This window comes from Oncorhynchus clarkii, chromosome 16, assembly GCF_045791955.1.
Source record: "Oncorhynchus clarkii lewisi isolate Uvic-CL-2024 chromosome 16, UVic_Ocla_1.0, whole genome shotgun sequence".
In the NCBI taxonomy this organism is placed as follows: domain Eukaryota; kingdom Metazoa; phylum Chordata; class Actinopteri; order Salmoniformes; family Salmonidae; genus Oncorhynchus; species Oncorhynchus clarkii.
In genome coordinates, this window is record NC_092162.1 from 12,564,878 (window position 1) to 12,582,527 (window position 17,650).

General features: G+C 43.5%; 1 protein-coding gene across 4 annotated transcripts in view; it reads left to right on the top strand.

Annotated features, from left to right (window-relative positions):
• The window catches only part of LOC139367975 (phosphatidylinositol 3,4,5-trisphosphate 3-phosphatase and dual-specificity protein phosphatase PTEN), a 16,977-nt gene extending 11,790 nt beyond the window's left edge, over window positions 1–5,187 (top strand). For 2 of the 4 annotated variants that reach the window (XM_071106419.1, XM_071106422.1), the window contains 3 exons: window positions 164–330; window positions 515–751; window positions 1,123–5,187. In XM_071106419.1, the coding sequence (XP_070962520.1) occupies window positions 164–330; window positions 515–751; window positions 1,123–1,308 (590 nt within the window). In that variant the 3' untranslated portion in view covers window positions 1,309–5,187. Of the gene's footprint in view, window positions 1–163; window positions 331–514; window positions 761–1,122 lie in introns of all 4 variants that reach the window. The other 2 variants (XM_071106418.1, XM_071106421.1) reach the window with 1 other exon arrangement.
• The last annotated feature ends 12,463 nt before the right edge of the window (window positions 5,188–17,650 follow it).

Consider the following 17,650-nt stretch of genomic DNA (forward strand, 5'->3'; position numbering starts at 1 on the left):
ATAATTAATATTCCTGGCAGTGGTACTATGTAATTATGGCCCTTTTCTTTTCTGTCCTCCATTCCTAATTCACCGAGATGTAAATAATATGTACTTGGTTGTTGTCACTGTGTCTCTCCACCCACCAGGAGAGTGACTGGTGTTCACTTGTGCTCCCCCACAGATCCTCAGTTTGTGGTGTACCAGCTCAAGGTAAAGATCCACACGTCCAACCCGGTGAACACGCGGAAGGAGGAGAAGTATGTGTTCTTCGAGTTCCCCCAGCCGCTGCCCGTGTGCGGAGACATCAAGGTGGAGTTCTTCCACAAACAGAATAAAATGATGAAGAAGGTAATGGGCCTTGTGGTTCTTGATTTCTTTATATGCGAGATTTAACTTAAACACTAGTTCTGATTGTGTCGCTGATTGTGTCGCCTGTGTCGCTGTTGAGATGATGTAACTGCTTTTGTAACTGAGATGCTGTAACTTTGTAACTGAGTTATTATTAACCCTCCCGCATGTATTTTTCCATCAGGACAAGATGTTTCACTTTTGGGTGAATACCTTCTTTGTCCCTGGACCAGAGGAGAACTTTGAGAAGGTTGAGAACGGGACGTTACCAACGGCGACGTTACCAAAGGAGCAGGCAGGAAACCAAACGGGAGGAACGGGGGACAACGACAAGGATTACCTGATCCTTTCACTGACAAAGAACGACCTGGACAAGGCCAACAAGGATAAAGCAAACCGATACTTCTCCCCCAACTTCAAGGTCAGTCAGGTGAATGAGACTTTCTTTGATTGGGGGTTGGGGAAAAATACATTTTTTATGAATGTTTGGTGAAATATTCGACTGTTTTGTGCCAAGATGAATGCGCGGTACCACTTTATTTGAATAGTCCATCTATAGATGCTCTACAGTCTATCTACTAACCCTAACCTTTATTCTAAACCTAACTGTAACATCAGCAAGCAGTTGCTTATCAACAGATGGTCATACTATCTGTAGAGCATCTACAGATGGATTATCCAAATAGTGTGACCAAATGCTCTTGCCGCTTCGCTCAGATGAAATGTTTCTCCGTTGTATAGATCCATTGCCGTGTTTCAGTTTGGATAATAACGTTTTCTCTGGAACTCCAGGTGAAGCTGTACTTTACTAAGACCGTGGAGGACATCTTCAACTCTGAGGCCAGCACTTCCACCTCGCTAACGCCAGACGTTAGTGACAACGAGGCGGACCATTACCGATACTCTGACACCACAGACTCTGACCCGGAGAACGAACCGTTTGACGAAGATCAACACACGCAAATAACGAAAGTGTGAGATTTTTATGGGAAATAAAAAATACCTTTCAGAGGGGAAAAGAGGAACTTGAATATAAACTGAAAAGCAAGTACCTTTTTCCCCACCAACCTACAGCAGCAGGACATTTGCGTCACGGAATATGCCACCAATTTTAGGAACAATGCTGACCAAGTTTTCTTTGTTCTTTTGAAATGTTTTGCCCCTCCCCCGCTCGTTCATCCGGAAAGTATTGACACCGTTGTTGAGTGGGAAAAGGTTCAGTAGCTGTAGTGTTTTACCTTTTTGTGTCAAAGACCTATAGAAGAAGATTTCCGCTATCAGGAGATGTGAGATCCGGTATTGGAAAGGCTTGTTGGAAATCATAAATTTCACTGCTCCATCTCCTGTGGAAACCAAGGCCAGTGCTTCTGTCACTTTCTCCCACTTCATTCGTTGCCCTCCACCATGCCCCTACCACCCCACTTACCACCCCTTCCATCCTGTCTACTGTGAATGCTTCTTGTGCTTTTTGCAGGTGGTCTCACATGAGTTTGTGCAGTGTAAACTGCATGTTAGAATTTCTCCAGTCGACTTATGATTATTATTGTGATTATTATTATAATTATTAAGCTACATGACATCTAACCAATGTCCATACCTTCTATCATGTCTGTTCAAGGTATGCAGAAACCCAGTGTCCCATGTATTGTTGATGTTTTTATGTTAAGGTAAATGGAACACAAAACGGCAGGGAAGCCAGTGTTGCAATAACGTGAACACTATAGTTAAACGACAAACGGTGTGCATGTTATTGGAATCGTTGTTTAATAAATTGTATACCATGTTTTTCAACAACAACAACAAAATAGATTTCTAAAGCTGATTTTATTTATAGCCAGGAGGTCAAAAATGACATCCTTTATTTTCATGGTATCTGCAGGTATAACTTCAGTCTTTTGGCAAGCCATTTAGAATGGCCTTGTGTTTTATGATACAGTACATGGTGTGTGTCCCCCCCCCCCCCCCCCCCCCCCCTTTTAACAGTAACCGGATACAGTTTTGGCCATCATCACAGTGGACAATGTTATCATGTTTTGCATTCATTTTCAGTGTGTAATGTGCTTATAGAGGGGTAATCTGTTCCAAATGTGTACGTTATGACATGCCGTACTACAGCATGTCTCCAAACCTGCATTAGTGCGTCTGGGTCGGTGTCCCCTCAGTCTCTAGAAAGTTTTTCGACACACTGCACTTTTTGTCATCTTAGTCTGTGCATGGACACACCAGAAGTGGTGATGCTGACCTAGCCTTGACACATGTTCAGTAAGGCCAATAGAGGTGACGCTTGGTAAGAGACCGAGGCGACAGAGTGGGATTGAATGTACAGCTTTGACTGTGAACCGATCCAGGGGTGTTTAATGCAGGTTTTGATCAACCCAGGAGTGGATAATATGTGAACTTAGGTGCTCTTTAGGTTGGTTTTTTTTCCTCTTGAGACATCAGATCTTTTACTCCTTGAATGACTTGTTTTGCAGCCTTATCGTATTTGGCCCAATGAGATCCGGATCACTTGTACATCCAACAAAAGGTGCTTAAACTGCCAAGCTGCATGCTTACGATCCAACAACAACGGAGCCAAGAATCTGTACCTATCCTATGGTGCAAGTAGCTTCAGTGGCATACACTACTTCTGTGTGAGAACTTTTTAATGTGCACCCCCACGTGCATTTTTCTGCAGTTGCTGTCCCTAACTGGTTGGGGTTATTTCCCTTTTCGTTGCGTTTTTCCTTCTCCTTTTCAAAAACAGGTTTCATTCCGTTGGGGAATGAAATTAGCGCAGCTACAGATTTTACAAAGTCTTGTGCTTGCTTATGAAATATAAAGAGCCCTATATATGCGAATATTTAAATATGTATCATTTATTTTCAGCATGCCAAATTTTTTGTAACACCTGGCCTGTGGCATGCCACGGGCCAGACCCAGGAATCTGCACTGAGGGTAGTGATGTAAGCTGCCTTTTCCTGTACTCTTGACATGAAGGCTTCCCTCTTTTCAACAATCCATCGCACATGCTGTTTCATCTCGCCTTGTTTTTAGACTACTTTCCTTAGGTGTCTCTGTTTCTTTTGTCTGTTTCTCTTCATCGTAAAGTGTACCCTAGCCAACCCAGGAACACTTCATCTAGAATACTTTTTTTTGTTTACATTTTATGACATCACTGAAAACCTGCCAAAAGTAAGCTTGATAATTATTTCTTTTTGTTAGTTTTTTTTCTTTGTTCTTTAAGGTGGGGCCTATGGGAGATGTTCTTTGCCTTACTTGAAGTTGACACAGCTTTCTCTGCTATTGCTTTGAAATCTACCATTCTGCCCAAGCACTGACTTGATAGTTAAAGTACTTATTTAAAGCTACTATTAATAGAGCAATAGACTTTTGCACTGTTACAGGGTTTTGCAGGGTCTCAGTCAGTGAATCACAGTCTCCTCACCCGTTGTTCCCCTTAGTAAAACAAAGCCTTGCGATCAGTGAAGGACGGTGGATTAAAATGGCTAGGTGTACCTTAATCTTGTATTCATGCATCCCCCATAGAAACAACAATTTGTTACTTTGACTGAAAATGTCCTGACCCTTTTTTTATTTTTTTTAAAGAAAATAAATAAAAATTTGGAGAAAAAAAATGGAATTAACTATTTGAGGATATTCGTGTTTTCTGGTAAAGACTGCAGGTAAACTATCAGGCAAAAAAATATACTATCTGGATCCATTTGCTTCTGGATGTTCAGCAGCTGAAATGTCAATCTATTCAATGGCCTCAATATTAAGGAGCGTATGTTTAAGAGACATTTCTGAATGTTTCATATTCATCTCCAGCACCACCCCAACATCAACACATGTGAATCGCTTCTATGTTTAGTAGTAAAAAAATAGTTTTTAAATGTTTTTCTAATGACAACATCGGTGTGCATCGTGTTTTTAATTTTTTTTTAACCAATTATAGGTAGGGTTGTCTAATTGGTTGATGTCATTGGAAAGCTTAGAGGAAGATGAGTTTCCAATGACATGAACCAATTAGCAGGCAATGCCTACTCATAATTGGTTAGTCACACGATGCACACTGATGTCATTGGAAACACTTTTTTTTTTGCTGCAAAACATAGAAACATGCAATTTTCACATGATGTTGGGTTGGTGCTGGTTATAAGGCCACGGGCCATCCCCTAGACATCTCTAGCCCCAATTCTCAAAACATGTTACCACAGTACCTTAAAGTACAAATTCCTAGGGGAACCTTTTGGCATGGGCTAAAACTTGTGGAGTTCACAGGCAGCACACAAGGTTCAGCTTAAACACAAAGTAAAATCATTTTAACGGTGCCAGTGTGTAGGTTAAGTTTTATGTCACTAGTTTTTAGCTGATTTGTGCAATATGTTATAATGATGCCTGTGGTTGCCACACATTGCCTCTCATTTACAGTTGGGGGGGGGGGATGAAATATTGTTAAATACTGTTCTAGAACATGTCATGCATTCAGATGGAAGGGGTGCAATAAATCAAGAGGTGTTACCTGCAGAAGTGGGTGTGGCTACCTCCCTCCCGCCACTCCATTGTTTTGTTTGGGTTTTTTCTCCCTGGGATTAATTTTGTGCAGAGGTATGTTGGCTATAACTCATTCTATTTTCAATCTTTTAAAAAAACACAAAAAAACAGCCTTATTCCATTTCAGCCTGTTCGGATACTATTGTGCTGTTCAACAATTGCTCTGTGTGTAATGCTATGCACTGAGAATACACAACCCATGATGTAAAATAGAAATACATGTACAGGTTATAATTATGCTCATACAAATTAGATGTCTGTTTGTTATTGTATGTGTAAACTGCCCTTTATCTTAGTGTTATAAACTTCACATAAATCCAATCAAGTCTCATTCTTGTCTCTGTGTGAGATACCTGATTTGTGATCGACCTTCATATTTTACGATGAAGATGACCAGTATAACAATTCTTCTTAATGTTTTTGATGTATATAAATGCTTTCTGATTTCAAGTTGAAATGGATCATGAACAGTGCCAGTTATGGGAAAAGAGGGTTGAGTCGGGATGACCCTGTGAGTGTGAGCTGGTGTGCAAAGCCTCTAGGTCATTATGGTTTTCTCCACGTCGGGAAATGTTTACTGCTGTGTGTAAATAAGCTTGCTTTTAAGATGCCAGAAGTTTGAGAAAACCATGTCAACGGTCTCGCTTAGGCGACCTATGAGTGGGATAATGAAGTGGTTGTATACACTAACTACAAGCCCTGTACATTTGACTGACCTCTGTTTTGGAAACATTAAGCCGTGTTCTCCAAAAATAATGGTGCCATTGCTTTTCAGTGTGTGAGTATGATCAGATGATACTTTCAAGGGCAGTGCTGTGCTATTGAGCGTATTCATTACTTGGGGATCTGTGCATCAAATGTCCTTCACTGATTCTTTAACACAGGAAACTAAGGCGTTCTCTTCATTGTCTGCTATCCAGTGTTCCTGTTGCCAGTGTTGAAGGGATCACCATTTTCTATCTCTACTGCCTTCGTTGTTCTAGGAGGTGGCAGGCAACAACTGGAATGTGTTTTGCCCACAAAAAAAAACAGCAATTTACGTGGCCTGGTCTTTTGAAATGATAGGAAAGACCTATTTAATGGAATTGTTCTTTGTGACATTTCCATAGAAACAGGAATTGTGAATACCAAGTATATGAAGAAGTGTGTGTGCTGCCTGCTATCGTGTACATAAACCCCCAAATGATGATAAAATGACATTGACACAGAGGACAGTTAGTCCTAGATGAACGTTCTGTATAACCGACTGCTCTACATTGTTTGTCGTTACAAAACACCACCACAGCCCCGGTGGAATCTGATATTTTCAGCGGATGAAAAAGGAGAAGTGAGAATTGAACATTGAGGCGTACCTCTTCAGTCTCGTGCTCGTTAATATCTCTCTAGCCTGTTGATAATCAAATTCCCCATGCGGCGCCCTTCAACTCAACTGCACCATTTCAGCTCGTTGGTTCCCCTTTCCTTGTTGCATTTTAGCAATGGTATCAAGGGGGGTAGCAACCAATGATTAATCTTCGTGTGAGTTATGGGTTTTTGCTTCTGTGGTTATATTCAAAGGGACTCCTCTGTGATTTGACAACTGCTAGCATCAGATATGTATTTACAATCCGTATGAACAGAATCTAAATTAAGTATTGGCAGTAGATTGTGTATTAATGTCTGTTGGTTTGAGTACACACAGGATCTGATCATGTTTCATCCCTGATGTTTAATGCAGACAGAACCCATAAAGTTGTGTAATAGGTCTGGTGAGCTCACTCAACATGTCTTACATGGATGACCTGAGAGACTGAAAATTGGGTCCCTCACTATCTCTTTGACAAATGGTCAAACATCCTTCAAGTCAGTCCTTTCATACAGGTTTTAATAACGAGACAAATGGACCTCCTCAACTTGAATTGGTTCCAGTGAATGGTGCATACAACCACAATATACGACTGGAGCTCATAAAAAGGATCCAGGCCTGATGTTTTGTCCCCACAACGCTTCTAAGGTCACAGCAGAAGTCACAGACCAGTGTCTTTCTGTCTTGTGTCTGGGTTTCAGGCTCCGTCACCCTCATGTTGCCCTTTTAACCATCATTTGTCTGAGGAGGATAAAAGGATTCTCATTGGCTGAGGGAAAGACAAATGGAATCCACTAGTACCACAGGAGGTTGGTGGACCCTTAATTAGGGAGGACGGGTTTGTGGTATTGGCTGGAGTGGAATGGTATCAAATACATCACAAGGTTTCCATGTGTTTGATGCCATTCCATTCACTCCGTTCCAGCCATTACTATGAGCCAGCCTCCACTGACTGGTACACAGGGACAACCGCACGTCTACTGCAATACACACGTCCCCATGACACGGCACATTAGCTTTCAATTAACCTAACCCTTCATGGAATCTGGCTGGTAATGTTGTCTCCCCTATCTATGGTCTCCTACAAAGTTCAAAACAGAGAAGGGTGTCTGTATGGGTTTTGTGGGGGGGGTTCTGCTCTTCAGCCTCAGTCAGACACATCTGATGAATAAAGAGTGGCCTGCTTGCCTACCGGTTCAGTCAGGCATGTTTGTTTTGTGAGGCTGTGACTGACTGAGGCTAAGTCACCCAACTAAGCACAGAAGCAGCAGCACCACTAGGGAAACACCCTGAGAGGCCTGTGACATAACTGACATTCATTGTCATGAATCTTGTCCTGGAGGCAGGAGTGAGGGATTTCCTCTATATGAGCCAGCTGCAAATTCAAAATTGCCTATATCGTAAAATGTATGAAAATATAAATACATTGTCATTTAAGCCCAGCTAACACACTTGGTTCCTTGGAAGTTGTGGGAACATGTGTTTTTGGTTTCAATTTGTGGGAACAAAGCCATATGTTTCCTGACCGGTAAAACATAATGTTTTTTTTAAACGTTCTGAGAACAGGCGAGAATGTTTTATTCTGGTTCCTTTAAAGTTTTCCTAGGAGAAATTATAGGTTACTTTGAGGTTTTTGAGTAACTTCCTTAAAATGTCCACAGAAAAACACTGCCAGCTTATTTTGGGTAAACTTTCTTGAACTCTAAGCACAGATAGGACACATGGAAATTAATTTTCTTAGACATTAATCGTGCAAACACATTACTGTTTTATTGAGACACAGCATCAGTGAGGTTTGAACCTATGATCTTCTGTTCTTTATTCATATAATTAGTCCACTGCCCCATCAGGACGGAGTTACCATGCCATGTTTTTCTTTACTCATACAAAGCTGTTCATTTTAGTCTATTCAAACAGACCCCATTTCAATGGAAACAATCACTAATTAAGATCAGGTGTGGCCAATTAGTGGGTGTGGCCAACACACCTGAACACACTCAACAAGAGAGGGTAGAGGGAGTTTTGTTGACGCTGAGAACAGAATGTATATGTTTTTAAATAACATTATTAGAATGTTCTCTGAACTTTACTAAAGTTCTGTTTTTATGGAAAGTTTTAACATTCTCTGAACAATAAGAACAAATTTAAATAGAACCATGAGGAAACCTGCAGGAAACGTTATGCTTAAGTAATCCAATACGCACAGAAGAATGTTGTTTTTTAATGGTCTCTGAACTTTGTGATCGGTCCCAATGTCAAAATCAAATCAATTTTTATTTGTCACATACACATGGTTAGCAGATGTTAATGTGAGTGTAGCGAAATGCTTGTGCTTCTAGTTCTGACCATGCAGTAATATATAACAACTACCTTATACACACAAGTGTAAAGAAATTAATAAGAATATGTACATAAAAAATATGGGTGAGTGATGGCCGAACGGCATAGGCAAGACGCAGTAGATGGTATGGAGTACAGTATACACATATGAGATGAGTAATGTAGGTTATGTAAACATTATATAAAGTGGCATTGTTTAAAGTGGCTAGTGATACATTTATTACATCCAATTTTGTATTATTAAAGTGGCTAGAGATTTGAGTCAGTATATTGGCAGCAGCCACTCAGTGTTAGTGATGGCTGTTTAACAGTCTGATGGCCTTGAGATAGAAGCTGTTTTTCAGTCTCTCGGTCCCAGCTTTGATGCACCTGTACTGACCTCGCCTTCTGGATGATAGCTGGGTGAACAGGCAGTGGCTCGGGTGGTTGTTGTCCTTGATTATCTTTTTGGCCTTCCTGTGACATAAGGGTTGTGTAGGTGTCCTGGAGGGCAGGTAGTTTGCCTCTGGTGATGCATTGTGCAGACCTCACTACCCTCTGGAGAGCCTTCCGATTGTGGGCGGAGCAGTTGCCGTATCAGGCGGTGATACAGCCCGACAGGGTGCTCTCGATTGTGCATCTGTAAAAGTTTGTGAGTGTTTTTGGTGACAAGACAAATTTCTTCAGCCTCCTGAGGTTGAAGAGGCGCTGCTGCGCCTTCTTCCCCACGCTGTCTGTGTGGGTGGACCATTTCAGTTTGTCCGTGATGTGTACGCCGAGGAACTTAAAACTTTCCACCTTCTCCACTACTGTCCCGTCGATGTGGATAGAGGGCTGCTCTGCTGTTTCCTGAAGTCCACGATCATCTCCTTTGTTTTGTTGACATTGAGTGTGAGGTTATTTTCCTGACGGGCACACTCCGAGGGCCCTCACCTCATCCCTGTAGGCCGTCTCGTCGTTGTTGGTAATCAAGCCTACCACTGTAGTGTCGTCTGCAAACTTGATGATTAAGTTGGAGGCGTGCATGGCCACGCAGTCGTGGGTGAACAGGGAGTACAGGAGAGGGCTGAGAACGCACCCTTGTGGAGCCCCAGTGTTGAGGATCAGTGGGGTGGAGATGTTGTTTCTTACCCTCACCACCTGGGGGCGGGCCGTCAGGAAGTCCAGGACCCAGTTGCACAGGGTGGGGTCGAGACCCAGAGTCTCGAGCTTAATGACGAGTTTGGAGGGTACTATGGTGTTAAATGCTGAGCTGTAGTCGATGAACAGCATTCTTACATAGGTATTCCTCTTGTCCAGATGGGTTAGGGCAGTGTGATTGCAATTGCATTGTCAAACCAGATGGAGAATGTTCCTAGAACATTACCAAAATATAAATTAAATGTAACTATGTTTGAACTTTTAGGAAATGTTGTGTCAAAGTAATGAAATACCAAGAAAAAATATTTAGTCAACTTCCTTAAAAGTACAGAGAATTTTCCAAAGCCAAGCAACTATCCTACAACATTCACAGAAAGTTGTGGAAAGGTTGTACGCAAAATAACCATAGGAAAATCACGCATTCAACTAGCGCTAAAAAACATGTTTCTCAGAATGTTATGTGCTAACTGGCAGGTTAGGATTAGCAGTGTCGTCAAGGTTATGTTTCAAATCTGATTTGATAACTTTGGTGCTGTTGCAAGCTAGTGACCACTCTGCAGAGCTGCCTCCAGTACATGATTCATCCCAATAAATGCCAACCTGCTGCCGGTGCAGTCAGGCATGTTTGTTTTGTGAGGCTGTGACTGAGTGAGGCTAGGCTGAGTTACCTAACCAAACACAGCAGCGGCAGCACCACCACTAGGGAAACTCCCTGAGAGGCCTGTGACATAACTCACTCCCACACGCCTAGCTCGATCCAGCATCCAGCCTTCCCCTCCACAGGCTTAGAGAGAGAGCGGGAGAGATACAGCAAGATATATACAGTGCATTCAGGAAAGTATTCAGACCGCTTTACTTTTTACACATTTTATTACGTTACAGCCTTGTTCTAAAATGGATTCAATTGTTTTTCCCCCTCATCTACATACAATACCTCACAATGACAAAGTAAAAAGTATTTTTTGACATTTTTGCAAATTTATAAAAAATAAACTGAAATATCATATTTACATAAATATGCAGACCCTTTACTCAGTACTTTGTTGAAGCACCTTTGGCGGTGCTTACTTGAGTCTTCTTGGGTATGATGCTACAAACATGGCACAGCTGTATTTGGGGACGTTCTCCCATTCTTCTCTACAGATCCCCTCAAGCTCTGTCAGGTTGGATGGGGAGTGTCGCGACACAGCTATTTTCAGGTCTCTCCAGAGACGTTTGACTGGGTTCAAGTCCAGGCTCTGGCTGAGCCACTCAATGACATTGAGACTTGTCCAGAAGCTACTCCTGCATTGTCTTGGCTGTGTGCTAGGTTTGTTGTCCTGTTGGAAGGTGAACCTTCGCGCCACAGTCTGAGGTCCTGAGTGCTCTGGGGCTGGTTTTCATCAAGGATCTCTCTGTACTTGGCCCCATTCATCTTTCCCTCGATCCTGACTAGTCTCCAGTCCCTGCAGATGAAAAATATCCCTACAACATGATGCTGCCACCACCGTGCTTCACAATAGGGATTTTACCAGGTTTCCTCCAGACGCGACACGTGGCATTCAGGCCAAAGAGTTTAATCTTTGCTTCATCAGACCAGAGAATCTTGTTTCTCATAGTCTGAGAGTCCTTTAGGTGCCTTTTGGCAAACTCCAAGCAGCCTGTCGTGCCTTTTACTGAGGAGTGTATTCCGTCTGGCCACTCTACCTTAAAGGCCTGATTGTTGGAGTGCTGCAGAGATGGTTATCCTTCTGGAAGGTTCTCCCATCTCCACAGAGGAACTCTGGAGCTCTGTCAAAGTGACCATTGGGTTCTTGGTCACCTCTCAGACCAAGGCCCTTCTCCCCTGATTGCTCAGTTTGGCCGGGAAGCCAGCTCTAGGAAGAGTCTTGGTGGTTCCATTTAAGAATGATGGAGGACCTTCAATGCTGCAGAAGTGTTTTGGTACCCTCCCCCAGATATGTGCCTCGACACAATCCTGTCTCGGAACTCTACGGACAATTCCTTCGACCTCATGGCTTGGTTTTTGCTCTGACATGCACTGTCAACTGTGGGACCTGATATAGACAGGTGTGTGCCTTTCCAAATCATGTCCAACCAATTGAATTTACCACAGGTGAATTCCAATCAAGTTCTAGAATCAGCTCAAGGATGATCAATGGAAACAGGATGCAGTCTGAGCTCATTTTTATGTATTTTTTTATTCACTTGCTAAAATGTAAAAAAAACTGTTCGTCCTTTGTCATTATGGGGTATTGTGTGTAGATTGATGAGGAAAAAATGTATTTTATCAATTTTAGAATAAGGCTGTAATGTAACAAAATGTGGAGAAAGGGAAGGGGTCTGAATACTTTCTGAATGCACTGTATACAGAGAGAAAAAGAGGGGATAGTTAAAGGTGAGAATAGAGGGGGGAGAGAGGGAGAACATGTAGAAGCCTAGATCCAGAGAGCCCGCTAAAGCCATCTGCTGCGTGTGGACCTGATTCTCCCAGCATCTGCTGAGATCCATTGTAGCAACTGTCAACGAAACGTGTAGCCTACAGTACAGTATGTACGGCGTGGGCTCCATTTGAGAATGAAGATTCAGTTATGGGCAGGGTTGTCCTTCTTAGTCTTATTGAGTTTGATGCTCCTCCCATGTTATTAGGAGGATATATAGGATACTAATGAAGAGGCAAACAAATACTGGGGAAAAAATTGGATTAAACGTCTTTGTGTGTGCATGCACGACTACACGTCTCTGACTGTGTGTGTGTGTTTGCGTACGTCTGTGACTGGGAGTGTTTTTTAATCTCTCACCTATGTATTTACAGTAAACCATTTTACCTGCACCTTGGTATTATTGTCAACACTCCTGCATCCCCTAGCCTGGCTGGCCAGGTTTAGTGTGTTATGGATGAACCTGGCAGAGGGGCGGGTCAGGTGGCCGCCCGGCCACACACAGGTAGGTCACTGTTCCCCTATCCCGCTGTCGGAGGAACATTGCCGAGTCAGCGTGCCCGACTGCCAGCATGGCAGAAGTCTGGGAGGGAGCCCGGCGTCTGTGCCACTCTATACACACTGCTAACCGCTTGCAGGGGCCTTGGCAACACACACACAGAAACAGACACACACACACACACAGCTGTTCTACACACAACTCTTTCAGGGATTCTGGTACTACACTTAAGAGACTGTCTCCTGTCTCATTATCAGTGGAGGCTGGTGAGGGGAGGATGGCTCATAATAATGGCTGGAATAGAGCGAATGGAATGGATGATTTGATACATTCCCTCAATTCTGCTCCGGCCATTACCACAAGCCCGTCCTCCCCAATTAAGGTGCCACCAACCTCCTGTGGTCTTTATGTACTGGCTCTCGTATGTTTTCTTAAGTCATCTCACTCTGTAGTATTTACAAAACAACATTTCTATACAGAGTTGAAAGGCTTTAGATGAGCTGTATATGCTGACTGGAGAGCATGAGTTTAGGTTTCAGCTTAAAGGTTCAACGCAGCTGTTTCTGCCTCAATATCAAATCCTTTCCGGGTAGCAATTAAGTACCTTACCGTAAGTGTTTTTGATTAAAATGGTCAAAAAGAAACAAAAATAGCTTCTTAGCAAAGAGCAATTTCTCAAGAAAGAATTTTGCTAGGACTGTCTGGGAGAGATCTGAGTGGGGAGGGGAAGACTGAAAACTAGCAGTTATTGGCAGAGATGTTCGGAACTCTTTTTCTTATTGGTCTATAAACTAATGTCCCCCCCCACACACACACACACACACTGGAATGCTGGCTCATGTTGACTTAAATGCTTCCCACTGTTGTGTCAAGTTGGCTGCATGTCCTTTGGGTGGTGGACCACTCTTGATACACACAGGAAACTGTTTAGCGTGAAAAACCCAGCAGCGTTGCAGTTCTTCACACAAACCGGTGTGCCTGGCACCTACTACCATACCCCAATGGCATTTACCCCAGTTTGGGAGTACCTGATCTAGACTGATTGAAGTGGATTTAACAAGTGACATTAATAAGGGATCATAGCTTTCACCTGGATTCACCTAGTCAGTCTATGTCATGGAAAGAGCAGGTGTTCTTAATGTTTTGTATACTCAGTGTATATAATGACAGGCAAATCTAATTTTTTACTGCACTGGGCCTTTAAGATCACTTTATACGCCACATACACATCCTAGTGAGATCAATTCTGTCTGGCAGCTTTGTTGAGGAGAAGCCTGCCATGATCGGGTATGGATTATGGGAGGCGTATGCCCCTGGGCGCTATTGACTGCCCTGACTGGCCCAATCGTTGCGCCTCATGAGCAGAGGGGAGCTCGATGCACTAAATTGACAGACGAGGAACGTCAAAGTCAATTCCTGATCATGACTCTGCCTCAATGAATCTAATTTACTTCACAATAAGAGCGCAGACAGGCAAGCACCGATGTGACTCACTGCTGAAGTTCACCATGTCTGTTTATCCACAATTCTTCATCAGGCACAATGGCCATTTGATTATTGCACATTGATTGTTACATTCTGTAGCTCTCATGATCCACTTTCCACGGGTGATTGTACAGTCAGACTTTGTAAATATACACAAAGGAATCCGTTAGCTAGTTTTAATGTTCTTTCTGTTCTCCACGTCGCCTTTAGACTCCCTGTTAGATGGTCACATGGACACAGGATTTAACATGCAACACCTGTTCTATGCATTCTCCCAACAAACGGCTGATGCCACAGGGTTGCTTTCCACTCTCTGTTTCTGGATGTAGTTGATCATCCTCTAAGCCAGTGGTTCCCAAACTTTTTATAGTCCCGTACCCCTTCAAACATTCAACCTCCAGCTGCGTACCCCCTCTAGCACCAGGGTCAGCTCACTCTCAAATGTTGTTTTTTGCCATCATTGTAAGCCTGCCCCACACACACTATACAAAACATTTATTAAACATAAGAATGAGTGTGAGTTTTTGTCACAACCCGACTCGTGGGAAGTGACAAAGAGCTCTTATAGGACCAGGGCACAAATAATAATATAATAATAATTAATACATTTGCTCTTTATTTAGCCATCTTACTCATAAAACCTTATTTGTTCATCAAAAATGGTGAATAACTCACCACAGGTTAATGAGAAGGGTGTGCTTGAAAGGATGCACATAACTCTGCAATGTTGGGTTGTATTGGTGAGAGTCTCAGTCTTAAATCATTTTCCACACATAGTCTGTGCCTGTATTTAGTTTTCATGCTAGTGAGGGCCGAGAATCCACTCTCACATAGGTACGTGGTTGCAAAGGGCATCAGTGTCTTAACAGCGCGATTTGCCAAGGCAGGATACTCTGAGTGCAGCCCAATCCAGAAATCTGGCTGTGGTTTCTGATTAAATAACATTTTCACAGAGCCGCTTGTTGCAATTTCAATGAGTCTCTCTTGTTCTGATATCGGTAAGTGGACTGGAGGCAGGGCATGAAAGGGATAACGAATCCAGTTGTTTGTGTCGTCCGTTTCGGGAAAGTACTTGCATAATTCTGCACCCAACTCACTCAGGTGCTTCGCTATATCACATTTGACATTGTCCGTAAGCTTCAGTTAATTTGCATAGAAAAAATCATACAATGATGGAAAGACCTGTGTGTTGTCCTTGTTAATGCAGACAGAAAAGAGCTTCAACTTCTTAACCATAGCCTACATTTTTTCCTGCACATTGAATATAGTTGCGGAGAGTCCCTGTAATCCTAGATTCAGATAATTCAGCTGAGAAAAAACATCACCCAGATAGTCCAGTCATGTGAGAAACTCGTCATCATGCAAGCGGTCAGACAAGTGAAAATGATAGTCAGTAAAGAAAACTTTAAGCTCGTCTCTCAATTAAAAAAAACATACAGAAGTACACTTGATAACCAGCGCACTTCTGTATGTTGTAAAAGCGTTACATTGTCGCTGCCCATATCAGTGCATAATACAAATCAAATCAAATTGATTTATAAAGTCGTTCTTACATCAGCTGATGTCACAAAGTGCTGTACAGAAACCCAGCCTAAAACCCAAAACAGCAAGCAATGCAGGTGTAGAAGCACGGTGGCTATAAAAAAACTCCCTAGAAAGGCCAGAACCTAGGAAGAAACCTAGAGAGGAACCAGGCTATGCCTCACAAGTCCTCAACTGTTAGCTTCATTAAATAGTACCCGCAAAACACCAGTCTCAACGTCAACAGTGAAGAGACGACTCCGGGATGCTGGTCTTCTAGGCAGAGTTCCACTGTCCAGTGTCTGTGTTCTTTTGCCTGTCTTAAGTTTTTATTTTTATTGGCCAGTCTGAGATATGGCTTTTTCTTTGCAACTGACTAGAAGGCCAGCATCCCGGAGTCGTCTCTTCACTGTTGATGTTGAAACTGGTGTTTTGCAGGTACTATTTAATGAAGATAACAGTTGAGGACTTTGAGTCGTCTGTTTCTCAAAGGAGACACTCTAAAGTACTTGTCCTCTTGCTCAGATGTGCACCCGGTCCTCCCACTCCTCTTTCTATTCTGGTTAGAGCCAGTTTGCTCTGTTCTGCGAAGGGAGTAGTGCACAGCGTTGTACGAGATCTTCAGTTTCTTGGCAATTTCTCGCAAGGAATAGTCTTCATTTCTCAGAACAAGAAAAGACTGACAAGTTTCAGAAGAAAGGTCTTTGTTTCTGGCCATTTTGAGCCTGTAATCAAACCCACAAATGCTGCTGCTCCAGATACTCAACTAGTCTAAAGAAAGACAGTTGTATTGCTTCTTTAATCAGGACAACAGTTTTCAGCTGTGCTAACATAATTGCAAAAGGGTTTTCTTATGATAAATTAGCCTTTTAAAATGATAAACTTGGATTAGCTAACACAACGTGCCATTTGAACACAGGAGTGATGGTTGCTGATAATAGGCCTCTGTATGCCTATGTAGATATTCCATTAAAAAACCTGCTGTTTCCAGCTACAACAGTCATTTACAACATAAAGAAATGTCTACACTGTATTTCTGATTGTAATGCTCCGGGTGTCGTGGGTGTGGAGTCAAATGCAGGAGACAGAGAGTTCAATGCTGCGCGTCTTTTAATCGCACCAATGCACCACAGGGTGCTCACAAAAACGTTACGTTCCCAAAACACAGGGAATCAAAATGTACAATGGGAAACAATCCCGACCGGACACTAACACGTGCCTATACCACAGAGCCAAAGGTTTACATATAAATAATCCCGCACAACAACCAGGCGGGCCGGCTGTCTAATAAAGACAAACTAATTAAACATTCACAGGTGCTACCACTCAACATACAAGGAGGGGAAGGAAAAACAATCAGTGGCAGCTAATAGACCGGTGACGGCGACCGCCGAGCGCCACCTGCCCGGGAAAGGGAAACACCCTCGGTCGGACTCGTGACAGTACCCCCCCCCTGACGCGTGGCTCCCGCAGCGCGCCGACACCGGCCTCGAGGTCGCCCCGGAGGACGAGGCGCAGGGCGATCCGGATGGAGGCGATGGAAATCCCTCAACATGGAGGGATCCAAGATGTCCCCCACCGGTACCCAGCACCTCTCCTCCGGACCGTACCCCTCCCAGTCCACGAGGTACTGCAGGCCCCTCACCCGGCGTCTTGAGTCCAGAATGGCCCGGATCGTGTACGCCGGGGACCCCTCGATGTCCAGCGGGGGGGGGAGGGACCTCCGGTACCTCACTGTCCTGCAGGGGACCAGCTACCACCGGCCTGAGGAGAGACACATGAAACGAGGGGTTAATACGATAATAGGAAGGGAGTTGTAATCGATAACACACCTCGTTTATCCTCCTCAGGACTTTAAAGGGCCCTACACACTGCGGACCAAGCTTCCGGCAGGGCAAGCGGAGAGGTAGGTTTCGGGTCGAGAGCCAGACCCTGTCCCCCGGTACAAACACGGGGGCCTCACTGCGGTGGCGGTCAGCACTCCTCTTCTGCCGTCCACTCGCTTGTCGTAGAGATTCCTGGACGGCCCTCCAGGTCTCCTTGGAGCGCTGTACC